This window comes from Gobius niger (genome assembly GCF_951799975.1).
Source record: "Gobius niger genome assembly, chromosome: 18".
Lineage (NCBI taxonomy): Eukaryota > Metazoa > Chordata > Actinopteri > Gobiiformes > Gobiidae > Gobius > Gobius niger.
This window is the reverse complement of record NC_136869.1, coordinates 27,172,488-27,191,422: the sequence shown is the minus strand read 5'-3', so window position 1 is coordinate 27,191,422 and position 18,935 is coordinate 27,172,488. Positions and strand designations below refer to the sequence as shown.

General features: G+C 45.3%; 1 protein-coding gene across 1 annotated transcript in view; it reads right to left on the bottom strand.

Moving 5' to 3' along the window:
* Positions 1 to 456: 456 nt before the first annotated feature.
* Positions 457 to 18,935, bottom strand: part of znf438 (zinc finger protein 438) — a 90,236-nt gene continuing 71,757 nt past the window's right edge. The window contains exons 4-5 of the mRNA XM_079575932.1: positions 1,726 to 3,352; positions 457 to 1,271 (exon numbers count right to left, since the gene is read on the bottom strand). Coding sequence (XP_079432058.1) covers positions 692 to 1,271; positions 1,726 to 3,329 — 2,184 coding nt within the window. The 5' untranslated portion in view covers positions 3,330 to 3,352 and the 3' untranslated portion in view covers positions 457 to 691. The remainder of the gene's footprint in view (positions 1,272 to 1,725; positions 3,353 to 18,935) is intronic.

Sequence of the window (18,935 nt, the reverse complement as noted above, 5' to 3'; positions counted from 1 at the left end):
GACAATGCAATCAATGCTGTCAATCAAATATACCAACGTTTAGAAGAAGAAACACAGAACTGCACTGTGCTGCCCCCTAGAGGCCATTTGACAGGCTCCATAACAGAACCTGTGACAGAGGAATTCAAAAGGCGACTAAATAAGCCTCATCTTTTTCCGTAGTAGATGCTCAATGTTTGGAAAGGAACAAAAGTCCATAAGAGAACAATGCGCCGGTAACTGATAAATGACCTGTGGAGACACTGCTGCTGGAACTGAGAGGAACTGAGAGAGGAGCCAGAGTGGAGGCTCTGTGCCAAGGCCAGGACAGGACAGGAGAGGACGAGTGTGGGCAAGAGAGGATGACTAGTGTGGGCGGGATGGGAGGTGGGCAGTGGGCAGGAGCGGATGGCGAGGGAGGGAAGGTGCGGATGATGAGTGTGGGCAGGATGAGAGGAGATCAGTGGGGAGGAGCAGATGACGATTGTGGGAAGGATGAGATGATGAGTGTGGGAAGGTAGAGGACTAGAGGAGAGGCAGTAGGACTAGTGTGGGCAAGGGGACAAGGGCGGGCAGGAGAGGATAAGTATGGGCAGAATGACTAGTATGGGCATGGGGACTAGTGTGGTCAAGAGAGGTGGGCAGGATGACGAGAGTGGGCTGGAGGATGAGTGGAGGCAGGATGAGAGGATGACCAGTGTGGCCAGGGTGACTAGTGAGGACAGGAGGCAGAGTGTGGGCTTGGGTGCGGTGTGTCCACATCCATCTCCTCTTGTCCAGAGTAGGAGCTCAGGGCGTCCCAGAGGAGCCCGGGCTGCTCACAGTGGTGCCTGCTCCTCCAGTGCTCCAGCACACCGTCTCTGCTGTCCAACACCTCCCTGCACAGCACGCAGTTCAGACCCGCCTTGGCAGCGAGCACCCCCAACCCCGCACCGTCGCTGTCCGGAGACAACCCCCCGCCGCCCTCCCCGTCCCGGCTGAGGTGGTGGGACATGACGTGCCTCTTGAGCTTGGAGAAGGAGAAGAACTCCTCGTCGCAGCTCCCGCACTTGACCAGGTTGCGCTTGTGGTTGAGCTGTCTCCAGTAGTGGGCGGCGTGCTTGACCAGCTCGTCCTCCGCCTCTCTCCCCGAGCGCGGCGCCTCGCCCTCCGGGACGGGCAGCTCCTCGCCGTGCACGTGCCGCAGGTGCATCTTCATGTCGGCGAAGGTCGGCGTGATGGCCTGACAGCGGCCGCACTTGATCTGCAGCTCCACCGGGTCCTCGCGCTCCTCTTCCCCACATTCTGAAGTCCTGAGATAGAGAAAAGAGTACTGCTCAATGGCTTCCTTCAATTAAATGTGACAAACATCCACCAAAAAAAAGAATTATTCGAAGTGAAAGGAAGCCCACACAGTCCTACATTAAACTGTCAGAATATTTGTTTAAACAGATCATGGGATTTTGCACAGTTCAATCATATTTATAATCATATATAATAATGTAGGGTTAAATTATGCTTAAAATGATAAAATAAAACATTTTGATGATTATTTGTGCCATAATCGAGCCGCTCTTATGGGGCTGGAACTTTTGGCTTTTGCTTTTGGTTAGTAGCCCAAGAACACAGTTGTAGGACACACTGGTCAGAGCAGGAATTAAACCATCAACCATGTAGTTATGAGGGCACTAGTCTACCACCTGAGCCACTGTCATCCCTGTTCTTCCCATTTCTCCCTTATTCCAACCGCAATAGTGCCAATCTCACCCTTCCATGGTGGGCGTGTCCTCGTGCTGGCTGATGGAGGGCTCCACGGTCAGCACCACCCTGTGCACCTCGCGCAGGTGGCTGAAGTAGACTCCCACATACCCGAAGGCCTTGTGACAGAACTCGCAGCAGAGCGCCCTCCGCGGCCGCACCTCCGAGTGGTGCAGCTTCATGTGCGTGCTCAGGCTGCCCGAGTGCGCGTAGGCTTTGCGGCACACGGGGCAGGCGTAGGGCCGGCTGTTGGTGTGGCTGTTCATGTGGCTCTGCAGGTGGTGTTTGAACTGGAAGCAGCGGCTGCAGGTGGGACAGCGGTGGAGCCTCGAATGGGACGCCCCCCTCAGGTGCAGGCTGACCGGGGCGGGCGGCGGAGGGTTGCCTAAAGCGTTGGCTGTCTGCGGGCCAAGTGCCAGCTCCTTGTCCTGGCCATCTGGCTGGAGGGCGGGGATGTTGACGAGTTGAGGGACGGTCTCCATCACTAACATGGGCTTGGGCCGAATGCTGCGGTACTTCTTCGAAATTTCCACCTCTTTCGGCTTGTTTGGGACAGCGGCTGGCGGCTTCTCGGGAACCCTCCTTCGAAAGAACGTCAGCGATCTTTTTTTCCTCGCTTCGAACGCCAAAATGTCCTCCATGGTCTTCCTCTTGCGGCCTCGCTTCCTGCCCGGAGCTTTCTGCAGAGGCCCTAAAATGGGGACGAGAGCGGTTCTGACTTGAGGCTGTTGAGTGGTTTCGGGTTTGTCAGCTACCGGCATGGTCTTGGAAGTGGAATCGGAGGGGCTGGACCGGAGCGGCGGACTTCCTAAATTCTTCTTCTCCGGCGTCATCGACTTTAGCTTGGCTGCTGGGATGAGACTGTTCTTGATTTTGGAATAGGGAAGGATGGGCAGTTTGCCCTTGGGTGGAGACGGGATGATCTGCACGGCTTTGCTGAAGATGGCGGGGGACAGGACCGTGATGCTGCTCGATGGCTTAGACTGGCACAGCTGCATGGCGGTCTTACTTTCCTCCGGAGGTTTCCCGGGTGATGTTTTGATGCCAGGATTGGGGTACTGGATATTATGGACGACGCGATCTGTGGGGTCCGCTTTTGGATCCAGTTGAGAACCAGGGTATAGTACGGCGTTCTCCGGCAGCAGCGCAGTCACCGAGAGGTCAGGGGAGGCTTGGTCGATGAAAAGAAGCTGATCGGAACTTTCCTCTTTAGGTGCTTTGGGCAGGAGTTTCGTTTGAGTCCCCGTTGCCACCTTGGGCGTGACTTTGGTCTTGCAAGCCGGCGGCGTCTTGGCCTTATCGGGGGCGCTTTTACTCCGAGCTGCCTGGTACCTGGGGATGGGGAGCTTGAGGTTCTTCGGAGTTTGCTGCTGTTGCTGCGGGGTTTGGGATGACACAGAAGGAGGTAGGGCCACCAAGGAGAAAGTGCCATCCTGGCCTGCTATCTGCATGAGTGCATAGTTCTGGGTGGGCACGATGATGGATTTGGGGCAGGAGGCGGTGCTGGCCTCAGGGAGAGCAGAAGGGGGCTGGCAGGACAGGAGCGCGGGGGACACAGAGGGCACAGCGGCTGGGGCCTTCGGGGCGATGGTCCGGAACTGAAGACTCTTCATTCTGAGCGCCGACCTGACACCAACTGGAAGACAGACAGAGGAGAGACATGACATGCAGCTTTTGTTGGAGAGTTTAAGATCGATCAAAAAGTGGACATAAACCGTTTGGAGAGTCTAGATGTCAGGAGAACTTTATTTACATCTATACTGTACATTTGGCATACATTTGACAGACTATTCAAGGATGGATATGCTTCAGTTGTAGGGGTTTTCACAGTTATCCTCAAAAAAATGTCAACGGCAGATGGCCTTCGTACGTGAGAAACTATAGAAAGAGAAGTGAGAAACCAACGCCATAAACGTACGCTACAAACATTATGGGCACCCGGACTGTGCAACTGTCAGCTCAGTAAGGGGTTCAGGTCGCTCCAGTGTTGCTCTGATCAGGTGGGACGGGGCAGACAAGAGGAGACCTGAGCAGAGACTCGCCCTGCTCCCAAACAGCGACAGTGCGTCGGGCTGGTGTGAATTTAAGACGGGCTTATCTAGATCTCAATCAGCGGACCATTACACGTGGAATACTTTTGTGAACTAAAATGATGTAACAGTTGCTGAAGTGAAAGCAAAACATCCCTGTCATCACGTTTTCAAACCGATCACCGAGCCGCAGTGTCGGGGAAGCCGGACAGAACGATCAGCGTAAATACTGTCTCTGACCACGATTTGGCTCAGGTGATCCACGCGCTGTTCATCACATTCAACACCACACAGAACGGGTTTGGGGAAAAAGCTCTGTTGTTGCAGCCTCTCCGCAACTTTTCCTTTAGTCCTGCGACGTCTGAATCGTAAATTCACCTCAGAACAGAACAGAACGTGTTCTGCTTCATGTTGATGGAGAAGAACAGTAGCCAATACTAAACATGTGGCACACCATCCAGGAAAGGACAATTCACTCTCTGTCATTGTTGAGACAGAAAAGTACAGGAAAATGCAATCTATTTAATTCCAGTTGTCTGTGGATAATAAATCGCCCTGTTCAGTAAGCACAAAGGAGTTCTTTACCAGGGTACAGCTTCATGATAATGAGTCATTATTAATATTATTATCTGCACATGCTCAATGTAGACATCATGGCCCCAGTGTGTCCAAACTAAGATGAGTTGCATGTGAACGACCTCTTCTAAGAATGACATAACAAATGTTTGTATGATTGGGATTAATATTGGGCCAAGATGCTGATTATAACAGCTGTGATTGTGAATGTCTAAAGCGCCTGCTGCACTGTTCCAAATCTGATCAATCCACAGCAGTGCCTTTAACTTCCTGGTCTCCAGCTCAAGTTGCCAAGATCCTTCTCCGGAGTATGACCTCATTCCCAGTATATCCTGTTAAAAATGACTTTTAATAGAGATGATTTTTTTTTAGAGAGCAGAGGTGAACCAGGCTATGCTTTTGGCCTGTGCCCTGTTACTTCATCAAATCAATCCTGAATCAGATCTAGGTGGCACGGTGGCTGGATTTGATCCCTGGGCCAGGTGGGGCCTGTCTGTCTGGAGTTTGCATGTTCTCCCCGTGTCTGTGGTGGTTTCCTCCAAGTGCTCTAATTTCTCCTACCACTAAGAAGGCAGTGTCCCCTGAGAAGGAGTGTGATTGTGAGGGTGAGTGCAGGTGTGGGACAACAGATGGCAACAATCCAGCGTGTCAACACACATGCTTGTCTCACATGTGTCCTTTAACATACTGTTAAAGTGTCCCATTAGTCCCATATCCATTTAGCCCTTTGTCCCATTAACCCAGTGTCAGATAAGATTCGTGTTAGCTGTGCGCCCTGTTAGCCCAGTTAGCCATTACTCTTTTAGCATCACGTTAGCCTCTGTGCTGTTAGCCCGTCTGCCACATCCAGCTCCAGCCTAAAGGCACAGTATCCGCTCTGATACGAGCTCAGTGTGCAGCCAGGCTCCTGCTGTGCCTCTGTGGGGTGTGTATGTGGCTCTGCTGGAGGATGAGCCAGCGGAGCATGAAAGGCCCCGCGGCTGGACTCAGGCCTGTGTCCTCAGTCTGTTTCTGCACTCTAAAGACATGTCCGCTGTGACCTGTATCACACTTTACACTTATTTACATCACTCTGCTTCCTCTCACATCAGATCACTTCAACACTGAACCGATCCATATCCATATTATAACAACATGGTCGCATAAAAATGTTAACACACCTGGATAATACAAGCTCAGTTTGTACTGTGATGGTTTAGTAAAATATTGCATTGATATTGTTATTGCAATAAAAAAAAGACAGTCTTCAAATATGGCAATACAGTGTTCCCGCAATAAATGAAATCCACAAAGTAGTCATCTTTATTTTTTACAATTCTATATGTTTTAAAACTGTAAAACCCCTCACCACACACTTTATACACTTTTCTCACTTATTTCTCACACAGGTTCTCCCTTATGCCTCGTGAACACTGCGTGTTTTTTTTGTGTAATAAGATTATCAGATTCACATCACAGAGGTGGGGATGGAAACATGGTGAGCTGCTCTCGTCTCCGCTGTGCGGTTGTTCAAACTACGAGACAATCGTAGCTACGAAGTTTTATCGTAGCAGTTCCAGCTTCAGAAGGCGAGTGTTTAGCTGAGGCGAGCGCCACATGCTAGCGGTGTTTATTTTCGCGGAAAGGTTTAGAGAAAGTAAACGCGGAGTTGGAGCTGCTCCTGCCCGGCCTATGACTGCAGTGTGTGCGCTGACGACACACAAAGATCCTCTATGCAACGAGAGGAGGCTCACTCTGCGATTAGCCAGTCAGGACGCAGAACACAATGTGCGTATGCCGTTCATACGCTGTAAAAAAGCATAAAAATTGTACTAAAAATAAATCAGCGAAAGAGCGAGGCCGCGTTAGGTGGCGTTATAGCGAGGACCACTGTACATTTTTTTTCATAATGTGCAGCCCTTGTGTAGGCACATTCTTATCCTTTTACAAAATCTGAAGTCAGCATTTGTGGCATGAAATGCTTTCTAATGTGACACAAAGTTGTGAGCGGTGGGTGATGATCCAAACGGCCATAGAGGCAGATTAGAAACCTTGTTTCCTTAAGATGTGTAAAGTAGTTGTCAAAGCCTAACATACAAAGCATTCACAATCTTGTTATACAAATGTAATTACATGTAGTTTTACAGAATGTCAGCAGAGGGTGCACTTTCTCTTTTGCTCTGGTGAAAGGAGCAGCAGATGAAATGTTTGGAAATGGTCTGCGACACTGGCAAATCGGTGAATTGGAGGAATAGTGTCGTACTATATCAGCGTGTGGGCTGGTGTTTGAGTAAGAGGGAGACTGACTGAATATGAAGGATTACTAATATGTGCAAATGAAATAAAGCTCCAGGTCTCCGGTTGGCACCTCCTGATGCACCTCATATAACGACTGCTCACACATTAATAAAAGTACCACCTTCAAAGATTCTCAGGGCACAAGAATCTCTGTGCCGGCATTTCGCAAACTAGTCATTTAAACTGCATGTGTGGTTTCTATATTGATTTAACAAAGAGAAGACCCAGTGGTTTCTTTTCAGAACACAAATATGCCAACAGGACTGCTAATCCTAATGATCCAATGGCTCAACACTTCAAGCTCTCCAGTCAATGCAATATCAGCCAACTGCAAGTCATGGTCATTGTCATTGATATGATGAAAAACACTCACAGAGCTGGAGACCGACTCAGAACACTTTCACCAAGAGAAACTTATTGGATTGATACATTAAAAGCTACTATTCATCCTGGCCTTAACAAAGATATAGATTTTTCGGTTTTCCTTTAGAGTGTTTTCCTGCGCCTCTTTGTTGTGTGTTGGTGCCTTTCCACATGTGGTGTACTCGGAATTTAAAAAACATGCACTAAAAATGTGCTGTGTGTGGGAGCTTTTACACATGTTTCGGACTCTGAATTTTAAACGTGCAAATGTTCATTGTGTTTTAAACATATTCTTCTTTGTACTTGAGCTTCCACTACGGCTGTCATTGTCCGTGAGCGTTATCTCCTGTATGTCTTCTTCCTCTTTATACAATGTTATTTACTGTGTGTATGTGTATGTATTCTTTTGTGGGCGGTCACTTATGTCCATGTGACCATTTACATGTAACACGTGACACTATTAAGATCACCTGTGTTGCATGTTTCAATTTTAACTTGTGACCTGATGACCACGTTTGTGGCCTCGGATCACCTCCTTAAACTACGACTAAACTATGGTTGAGTGTAGGAGACAACATAAAAACATGTATTATAGAGTATAATAATGATCCAGGCAAAATGGCCAAAGACACAGTACAATGTTCACAGGTTAGAAACAAAAAATAATTCTTTTATTTTATTTATTTATTTTTTCCTTTTTGTATTGTTTTATCTTATTTATTTCATCTATCTCTGTTTTTATCTTTGCAGCATCAATTGTATGAATGGGGGGAGGGAGGGGTGGGATGGGTGGATGGGGTGGGAGGGGAGGGAGGGGAGGTTTGTTTTCGTTTTGTTTTTGTGTTCTGTACTTCAATCTGTGACTTGTACGACTTATGTGACGCCTTGATTGAATTTTGACCTCACGGTCATATTGGTATAAAGAAAAAATCAGTAAAAAAAGACAGAATGATGATGATGTCCTGCATGTGGCGTAAATGTTTAATCCAAAGCTCTTAAATGCCTTTTGGATGATTTAGTTATAGCATTGTTTACCTATAATAATGTATACCTACAGAAACATAATCCAGGTCAAACAGTCCACTGAGCAGAATGAAGACTGCGTATCAGTCCTTGTGAGTTTCCCAGCTGCACAGTGGTAGGAACACCACAGTGGAGTAGTGATGATAATGAGATGTCCGTGGACGTCTCCATGTTCTGTGACTCAAGGTCCACCTCCAGCTGTTAAACACCACCACCCCACAGAGAGCATGGTAATACTAATGCACTCGAGCATTCACACAGCATATATCAGCTATTCTCATAAAGACACAACATTCACAAGGCCCAAACTTTAACCATGCAAAATGGACGTTTAGCTTTAAGCATGTTATTTTACTTCACTTTCGGGTAATCCTGTTTCATATAGATCTTACTTCTACCACGATCGGCACTTCCTGATCTACCGTCCTACACATTTTTAAAGCCCAGAATCCATCAGCGGACCCGTTAATGGGACTGAGCTGTTCTGCGCTCAGTCTCTTGGCGCCATGGATTTGATTACATGCTGTTCGCTGGAAGTGAAAGCTTGTTTGCCACTACTACATGCAGAGGGCGCTCCTTGAAAACGTGATAAGCCCAGTCTCGCACTCGGTGGTTTCTTTACACATAAAAAAAAAACGTGAAAGTCTAGTTTATTCTTGATCTTCTGGGGTTCGAGAGTCTGTGCTCAGTCTTTGGAACTAATAATGGCACAAATAAAATCATAAACTTAAACCTGGCTCTATCCAATATTAATATTTGGCCGTCAAAAAACGACTATGACCATTTTTACACATATAATGCCTTGTTTTTATATGAAAACATAAAACAAAACCTTAATGCACTTTCTTCTTCAGTAATTTACAGCCAAAGCTTCACATTTCTATCTCCATCTAAATTTAGAATGTGTCTCGCCCAAACACGGTCAAGCACTGCACTTTTATGTCACAGTGTCTTGTACTTAGAACTGTGTCCAAACAGAACTGTATCCTTTGCTCTGGGGCTGCTTTGGACTGTCCTTGGCGCGGTGGATATCTCGGGTTTTATGGAGTGGCCGCTCGGCTGGGGTACTGTATAAATAATCCTCGCGCTCAAACACTTGCAGCTGTTAAACGATATGCCCTCCTTTTCTTCCCCGGCCTTTGAAAACCTATACACCTTTTTTTTTCCGAGGGAGAAATTGGGCCCGCTGAATGTTTGCCTTTTACAGTGACACCTCCAGATTGTTGCACTTTATACTGATTGGGATAACAGAGCAGCTGGAACAAAGCCCGAATTAAACGCCTCTTGAAAAGTGGGCTCCGAATGTGAACCTGAAACTGGAAATGTGTTTACAATTAAGGCCTTTGAAGCCGTGCGCTGTTATGTGGCCTCTTTTGATATGCCCGCGTGGTATTGATATAAAGCACAGGAATCTCGCTGTTGTTTGGAGAACCATACCTGCGGCCGGTGATTGATGGATGGAAAGAACACGGAAGATTGAGATAATAAAGACTTGTTTAAAACCTCACTCCAAGATTATAGTTTCCCTTCAGAGCTGGCCGCGGTTCCGTATGAGAGCAGCACATTTCATGAGACGCTGTGGAAAAACCATGAAACGTTATTTGTGAACCGGGATGATGAGGCAAACCCGAGCAGGGGCCTTCTCCTGGGCTTGGCTCAGGCACTGAGTCTGCCTGCAGGCCCAGTCATCTACATCTGACATGGGTAATACGAGTCTGCCTACAGGCCCAGTCATCTACATCTGACACGGGTAAGGTTCAATGACAGCTTTGAGTCATCGAAAAGTCTTTGCTTTTGTGGTGGTCGCAGAGAAATAAATCTATGGTAAGTATAAGTATGAGGGATGGACGTTTCAATCTGCTCTGAGTTTGTTTAGAGTATGCTATTTTTATCTAAAGCAGTGGTCCTAAAACCTTTCACCACTGCAGTTACATGAATGAGAGTCAAGTCCAATCTCCTGCCCGGTCTGACCAGAAGAGGATTGCTAATAGTCCAATTAGAGGAACAACTTTATTTACAAAGCGCTTTACATGAGACAATTGGACATTCAGCCCACACTCGGCGGAGTGCAGTTTCCAGAAGCGCTGTTGTGATCCCTCTGACCACCACTATGACACATCCTTCATCGTGGCCTATTGTACACAGAAAGGCTCAGTCCAGGTGGGAATCGAACATAGACCCTCTAGCTGTGAAGCACGCGCGCTAACCGCTGCGCCACCGTGCCGCCCGTCCTTGTTTCATTGTTCCTTGGTCTTCCAGTAACAATGACAATGTGTTCTTGTAGCCAGACCTGAGCGTTATGTCATACCTGACATTTTCGGCTACATCTGCAGCCTTCCACACAGGTGTTGGTCTTACTGTGACGTGTCTGGTCAGCTGATTTAAACAGTTTCTGGCTCGGTCTTCCTGCTTGCAGTAGCAGGTGGACAGCACTATCTGCAGGATGACTTCTTCAAAACAATAAGCACAACACCACCAGTAAGACGAAGGAGATGGTGATCGACTTCAGGAGAAGCCACTACCGCACACACTACTGAACATCCAGGGGGAGGACATTGAGGAGGTGGACAGTTTCAAGTACCTGGGTGTTCACCTCAACAATAAACTGGACCAACGCCCTGTACAAGAAGGGCCAAAGTCGCCTCCACCTTCTGAGGAGACTGAGGTCCTTCGGAGTGAGCAGGCCTCTGCTCAGGACTTTTTATGACTCTGTGGTGGCCTCTGCTCTCCACTACGCTGCCGCTCTGTGCTGCCCTGAGCCCCGGGCAGCACAGAGCGGGACAAGAACAGACTGGACCAGCTGGTCAGGAGGGCCAGCTCTGGGCTCTGTGGAGGTGGTGCGCGACAGGAGGGTGTTAGCCAAGCTCACCTCCATCATGGACAACACCTCCCACCCACTGCAGGGGACTGTAGAGGAGCTGAGCAGCTCTTTCAGTGGCAGACACCACAGTGAGACACCCTCAGTGCAAGAAGGAGCAGGTCCTTCATCCCCACTGCTGTCCAACTGTATAACAAGACTTTGAAGTAACATGTGCAAGAACCCCTTTGCAGAAATACACACAATAATCCCTGTATTTAAATCACTTTATCAACCACTTGCACTATGATGTAAACCTGCACTGCTAATACTATACTGCTAATATTTACTGTTTATACTTTTGTCCCCACAAACTCCTTGGTGGTGATTGTACATAACATACCACTATTTTACTATTTTATTGTTTTTTGTTTATATCTTATCTTATATCTTATATAAGATAAGATCTTATATCTTCTTTTCTTTTCTTTTCAGTTAAAATCTGCCATCCCAATACCAGGCTCCTTATGGACTGTGACAATGCCCATGTCTTGATCTGTTAAACACAGTCGGTCTCAAAGCTGCACCGGTTGAGAATCAATGCGGTAAGACATTTTGAGAAAAGTAGAGCCTAAATATGCAGCAATACTTCATGTTACTCCATGTTATTCCAAGGTTTTAGGCAGTGTTTTGTAAATCTCCTGGCAGGTTACTCTGACATCCCCATCAGCCCTGTAACAGCCACACTTGTCATACATTTGGACTAATCAGGCGCAGGCGTGTTAAGTGTGCGGTGAGAGTGCCTCTGTACAGGAAGTGGCTGATAGGATAGGTAATTGTGAGTGATGAGTCACAACTGTCCAATCATAGCAGCCCGGGGTGTCACACCGACCAATCACAGCGGGACGTCACCCTGCCAAGATTAATAATGGAGAAGGGGCTGGAGGGCCACACTCGTCATAGCACCATATGCTCTAATACCCTACATCCATTCTGTTTAAGGCTGCTCCTGCTACTGTCAGGCATCGCTGCTGAATCAAAGTCACGATTAGGAAAAGTGGCATTTAAATCTTTACCTGTAACAATGTAAATCTCCCCGTGTCTCCAGTGGGACTAAAGATGGAAAACCTGCAAACCCCAAGGACCTCGACAAACACGCAAACATTTCAGCCCCCTCTCAAGAGTCTATTCTTCAAGAAAGAAACACCGTCCCCCAAAAAGCTCCACGCAAAGTGCCTCCTGCAAAGAGGTAGGTCAGTCCCTGCCTACATGAGGTGAGGGAGGGGCGAGGAGAGGGGCACAGGAGGGGGGCGAGGAGAGGGGACATCCCGGGGACAGGCAGCTCCTCCTCATCAGCCTCCCCTCTCCAACAACTCTTCAATCACAGACAGAGGAGAGACTGGAGAGGAGTCAGAGGGCTGCCCTGGTTTGAAAACGACAAAGGTATCGTGGGACAAGTTTGGTCTGGTTTGCAGGGCACATTTTCAACATGACCAGGCAGGGCTGGGCCATTTTGGAAAAAAAATAATCACGATTATTTTCCCCATATTGATCGATCTTTTTTTGTTTAAAAGAAAAACGAGTCTGTAAATAGACGCTGCGGCCAAACTGAAAACTGCAGCTAACTCAGCAGCAAAAACAAAACAAAAACCTCCCCATGTCCCCCCTTCACCTGGACAAGCAACACACAAACATCTGCAACACACAAACATCTGCAACACACAAACATCTGCAACACACAAACATCTGCAAAGGAGACCCAAAAAATGTGAATGTTTGAAGGATGTCAGATAAAACGAGCGCATGTTTGTGGGCAGAGCCTCAAAAGGCCACGACGTCATGGAGTGAAACGCTAACTTTATTTGCATAAAGAAATGAGTAAACCGCGCATTTATTAGTAAAAAAGATGATCAAAACTTACAATTCACTGTTAGAAGTCCAGCTAATCCACGGCTGCAGCCTCAAAACAAATCCACATGGTCCACACAGCGATGACATTTATCCTCTTCGAAGGTTTAAACTCTTCATCCCCGTGAGCGTCCTGGTCTCTGAGGCTCCTCACGTGCTTCTGTTTTGCTCTTTAGACGAGTTAACGCAACTTTGTAGCTGATTTTACACATAAAAGCACCAGGTCCTCTCCTCTTCGTGCCGCATGTGCCGTCCTGTGCTTCCTGTTTGTTTGTTTGGGCCGAGTGTTTCCCTGGGATTGACCTGACAGGCGCTGCAGCATTGCGTCGTCCATATTTATTCCAGAATGTGACAGGACTGGCCAATTCTCCTCGATTAAAACGCACCGCGCGATTATCGTGATTGACCTTTATTAAAATCGAATTCGATCCGATTCACAACATTTCCCAAATAAATAGATTTACATGGGAAATTGTAACTTCTCAAAAAAAAAGAAAATTCTCTGTGACATCATATAGAGATCACATTTTCCAGTGTTGTATGATACTTTAAAGGTCTATTTTTAAAGGATATTTATTATATTCAAAAATCTACTCAAAAAAGTAGATTTTGCACATATTACCTTTAAAAACAGTAATAACGCTGTACCTGAAACCTTACAAACGTAATCGTAGACTTCGGGATTTGCCAATAGCGAGCACTGGAGTTGATTTGGATTGGAACGGGGATCCTGGAGCAGAGCCAGGAGCGGCACACTGAAGGGTCCCTGAACAGCTGTGTGATAACAGCCGCCACACTCACACACTCATCAAAGAGCACCATTAGATCACAATTACTGCAGCGTGTTAGCGAGGTGTTAGCATTATGTTAGCGCGAGGATCACAGCCGAGTGATCAGGAGATTAATCTGTGTTTTGTCAAGGTTTACAGAACAAACAATCAGTTTGTGTACAGGAATTATCTCAACCCACAGCTCTTAGTTTGGACGGAAAACAGATATTGAAAAGAGTTTGGTAAATTGAGCAAGAACATTCTATGTCTGTGTCAAAGTTACTGTCCGAGTATTTATGCCCACAAATGAGTCAAGTCACTATACATGTGTGAGTAGAGCCCTGTTCATGAGATGATGAGTTTTGGATGATCTACACAAGGAGCAGCCAGGGTTATGGAGACAATATTCTACCATGAACCGCACATGACCCAATGAACAACTGTGAGGGCATCCTTAATAATGGTTTGGTCTTGATTATGCTCTTTTTGCTATCAGTTTAGTAATCGAAATCGTAATCACATTTACATTTGCACAGCCCTACATGCAAGTGATTAAATCCATTAGCTCTGTAGAGTTGAGACTTCTACCAATATGTTTAAAATGAGTCTTGTGTTCGTTCAACAGTTCATATTTCAGTCTCCTCGTAAAGATTATGATGCGCAAAAATCGTGTCATACCCACAGGGGCCTGCAGAGGGAGGTCCACACCAATCAGAAATGCTGACCAGCCTGGTCTCTCACTTCTTATCCATACACATAGTGGGGTGCCAAAAACGTTATGCTAGTAAAACCGTTGCTGTTTTTTAAATTTTTATTTATGAGATGACCTTTGTATCCCACTGTAGAACATTTTGGCCTGAATGAGCAACTGGAGAAGAAGCACTTGGAGAAGAAGGGGGACAGTGCAAAGGAGTTGATCCTGGGGGTGGATCCATCATTCTTTGGGCACAATGGCACAAGGAAGAATTCATGGTACATTGTACAATAATGGATGCAATAAGATTCTGAAGGAAAACGCATCCGTTTGTGAAAAAGCTGAAGTAAAAAAATCAAATGGCTTCTACAAATGGGTGATGATCGTGAACACAGCTCGACGACAGCAAGAGCTGCAGTCTGAAGGTTCAGCCATGGCCTTCACAGTCTCCTAACCTAAACATGATTGAACATTTGTGGATGGACCTCTGCAGACCAGTGCGTTCAGAAGACTTTTCTAAGAGGGATGACAAAAATCTCTTAAAGTAAAATGTTTTTGGAGGCTACTGCAGGACCCACACTTTTGCTCTGGCCTTTTCTTCTTTAGGTTATTAGGTCAAATGTAAAAAGCAAAAATAAAGCTAATACTTTTCCAAGAGTGAACAGCACTGGATTCAAACTTCATGAAAGACGAAGATGAAGCCCGAGTGAGGATGTGATGAGTTCCGTCTCGATGGCGACATTTGTTGTGTGTCCTCTACTTTTGGTGGTGCGGGCTGTTTCTGCAGCTGGGGGCCACAGACACCAGGGAGATCAGATGTTGGGCACGCGTGTGCACGTGGAGGTCAGGCGTGCTCTGCGGTCTGAAACGCCAGCCGTCCTGATGCGCAGGGGGTCAGATGTCAGAGGTATGGGGGGTTTGGAGGAGAGAGTAGTGGGGAAAGGGGGGGGAGGCAGAGGTCAGCTCGGGCTGTTTGTGCTGAGACGAGGTCAGGGGTGAGATGGAGGACACTGGAACATGGAGCGGAATACACAGTGACCAGATATTCTCATGTTCCTGGTGACTTTTAGACCTCAAAAACGCTTTCAATTACCCCGAAATGTCTGGAATTTAAGATCTACAAGTGCCGAGAATTCAGGCTCATCTTAATGATCAGATTTAGCCAGAGAAACAAGCTGCATATGAAATAAATACTCTATGGCGTTGTCCAGAAGGTGAATTGACTTTTTGGATCTTCATGACATGTTCCCTAAAGACATATTTGGAGCAGTATCTCAAAACGTAGGTTAAAGTGATAGTCTGGAGTTTGTCAGGAATAAAGAGAGAGAGCTCTCTTTTTTGAAAAAAACGGCTCCAGCTCCCGCCCCCTCCCCTCCTGATTTGTCGGGGAAGCCACGCCTGTTTTCCCGTGCACGCGCGAGGTTCAATGGGCCAAGAAGTGACGAGGAGAGACATTACTGTGACATTGTCAACAATGGAGTTTTCCAAGGTAACAATGCATTTTATGTTAGAAAATCGTTGTGTTTTTGACGGCGATAACACGTTTATGCAGCTAACTTTGTACTGAAATGTCAAATAAACTGGTATAACTAGTAAACATGTAGTTTTGACATCGTTTGGCATGGTTTATAGCACGCGACATTGTGTTTACTTCTTTGATATGCTAACAGCTAGCGTACGATTTATTGTCCTGTCGTCTTTTTGGTGTGTTTTAGACCACTTCAGATTTAGTCCATATTGCTTTTGTTTTTTCTAATTATTTTATCTTTCATCTTCTGCAAAGCTCTGTAATGGGAGGATCCTCCGATGATAAATAAACCCCACCTGCAGCATCAAGCAGACCATCTCCAAAAGCATCTGTGGCCAGGGTCGTGGAAGCATGTTGGAGACCCAGCTTTAGACCTTAGTGAAGAGGATTTAGCCCCTGGTCATAATCAGAGGCTACACTTCGAACGTGTAAGTCCCTTCAGAAGTCTGTGTAACCATTTACAGCAAATGTAATAAAATGTGTTAGTAAAACAAAACTACTCTTTCTTTTGTTATGCACAATCAGAATATGACTCTGGAGGTCAGGACGGTGGACAAAGACCCTGGTGTTCTGTTTGACATCATCTCTCACTCTGCACCTCCTGGACACACCCCAATGCAGAAATGCCCACTGATATTGAAAAACATGCTGCCTGCAGCCTCTAGAGACTAAATCAGACACACTGATCCTAGTGGGCCCTACATTGGATTTATGCCACATGTCGAGTGTAATTAACATTTCAGTTGAAGTCACTTTGCTTTGTTTTCATGAGAATAAAGAATGCAATATAATACAGTTTGTAATTTCTAAGCACACACAGCAACACATTACCTAAAAAAAAAACATGCACAGAAATACCATCTCATAACTAGTCAGGGAAACATTTGGTTACACATAGAATCAAACAATGGTCAAATATTTTTCAACAACTATTTATTTATTTATATATAAAAAAAAACATCATGTTATTTCTGTGGCAATTGTTGACCTGTAAAAAACAAGGATAATGTTATGGATACATAGACGTATGCAATTTCTATAGTCAATATTGTGAGAAGAGTAAATGAGTCCATACCATCTCCTTATGTGCTGGTGTTGGAGTAACTCCTGGGTTGTTGGGTCAGTTTACAGCAAACCCAGTTGTCTGAGGATCTCACTTTTGCGCGACGTGCAGCAACTATCATTGTCTGGAGCTCTGGAATATATGAACTGTCCATCTCAACCTTCACTGTATAAATCCTGCGGCACCTGGACTTTTTATTGAATACTTTCCGGTATCTGAAATAGAGACAAAATAATGCTAAAAAAGTAAATCGTAGAAAAGCAATGAGGATACATAGTTTACAAAATGTGTACATACTGTATGCAATTATACATCCATCAGTATTCCTCTTTGCAGATCTGTGTACACGGTGAAGGCTGAGAGTTGCATTCTTGTATCCATAATGGGCGAGTCATCTGTATCTTTTGCGGGCGTACATAAGATGTCTCCAGGCGTGCTGTTGATCTACAAAAATAATGCATACTTTGAAGCTTCTATAATTTACATTTAAAAAGAAATAGTAAATACAATACCTAAACTTCACATACTTTAGTACTTCTTTGAACCAACGTTCTTTCAGAATGACCTCACGCCGTTGAACCTTTCACTGTTCACCCGTTCACTTTCCAGTGCGTTACGTTCATGCAGCAGAACCAGACATGATCACAGATGTCTTAGTTCACTGTAGTACTGTGAAACATCCCTTTTGCTGACCAGCCTACACAGAAAAGAGACAAAAATCAAATACATGTACAGTATAATGCACAATAAGCATCTTTTACAAAGCTCACAATTTTACTTACTGCATGGAACTTTTTGCCAAAGTTCTTAGTCCCAGCCACATCATGTGTGCTCCACACCACTGTCTTTGTATATGCCATTTCCTGTGTCAGGATTATAAATTTAAAATAAAAATTATAACTGCTTTAGATGTGTCCAATTATAAGTTTCATAACAAAAAAACGATGACACTGAAAAGAGCAGAAATGTGTGAGTGGGCATCAGTACTCACTTCTGTAATGTTGACCTCTGCCTCCTGCTCATGTATGTGCTGAAGGTCATTCAGGTCTGTTGTCCTTCTCAGAGAGGCCCCTGAACACAGTGTGAAAAATGAGTATTATGTACAAAGGTTTACATGTTCTGTTGCGTGTGTATATCTGCATGTATTTATGTGGAACAGGACTGGATTGGTTTAAACTTGTTTTTGTAAACACAAGCTCAAATCCTCACAGTGTGGCTGTTCTCCTCCTCAGGAATACCAAGTGATGGTAAACTAAACAAAAAACAAAAATATTATTTTCATTTCAGTGTCAATGACCAGTGTGACAACTATAAAGATACCAAACATGTTTTACTTACTCTCCGGTTCTTGAAGTAGAAGCTTCCTCTTGCTCCAAGATGTTCACTCTCTCTTCAAAATCATTATCTCTACAAATACAGGATAGTGGCAGTTTATGAATTATTTGTGGTGTTTGGGTGTCTGTTTTTCCATAGCATCAGCAAGGCTTACCTATTTTTAGTAAGTAATGCACACCATTTGATTAGACTATTATCCTCAATCCACTACAGTTCACACGTCTATACTTTGTTTCTGTGTAGATTTTTTGGGATGTGGGGCTTCGAATTTCAATGCACATTTTTTTCTGCCCTTTACCTTCACTGTCGTGTTGTGTGATAATCTAATTTACCCCCAAAAATTCTTACCTCTCAGAGAAGTCCCCGTGGACACTTGATAGTGCTGACACAGCAATATGAGCAGGAAATAGTGGTTGTTTTTTTTATATTTTGGAGTAGATATTGGAACTCCTGATCCGGTTTGGTAACTGGAAACATAAAGTTATGTATATTTACACAGAATGTAACAACGACATTGTGCAAGTCTAATACAATTCTTACAGAGTAAGCTATATTTTAAATCACATTTTCTTCAATAACGCACGTAGCCCACTGGCCCTCATTTATTTATCGTACAATAAAGTTCAGACTCAAGCACTATATTTAGATTTTGACATTACATATACTCATGGATCTATTATAAACACTGCGTGTCTGCACGTCTCCAAATCTCAATGCTACATTTGATGTAACGCCAGTTTGCACAGAAATATACATGGTCAATTCACGTGCATGTAAAGTAGTGAAAACATCGCGGTGACCAGTGTCAGTGTTTACAGTAGGCTAACCTTATAGCTTTATAACGCCATGCAAACA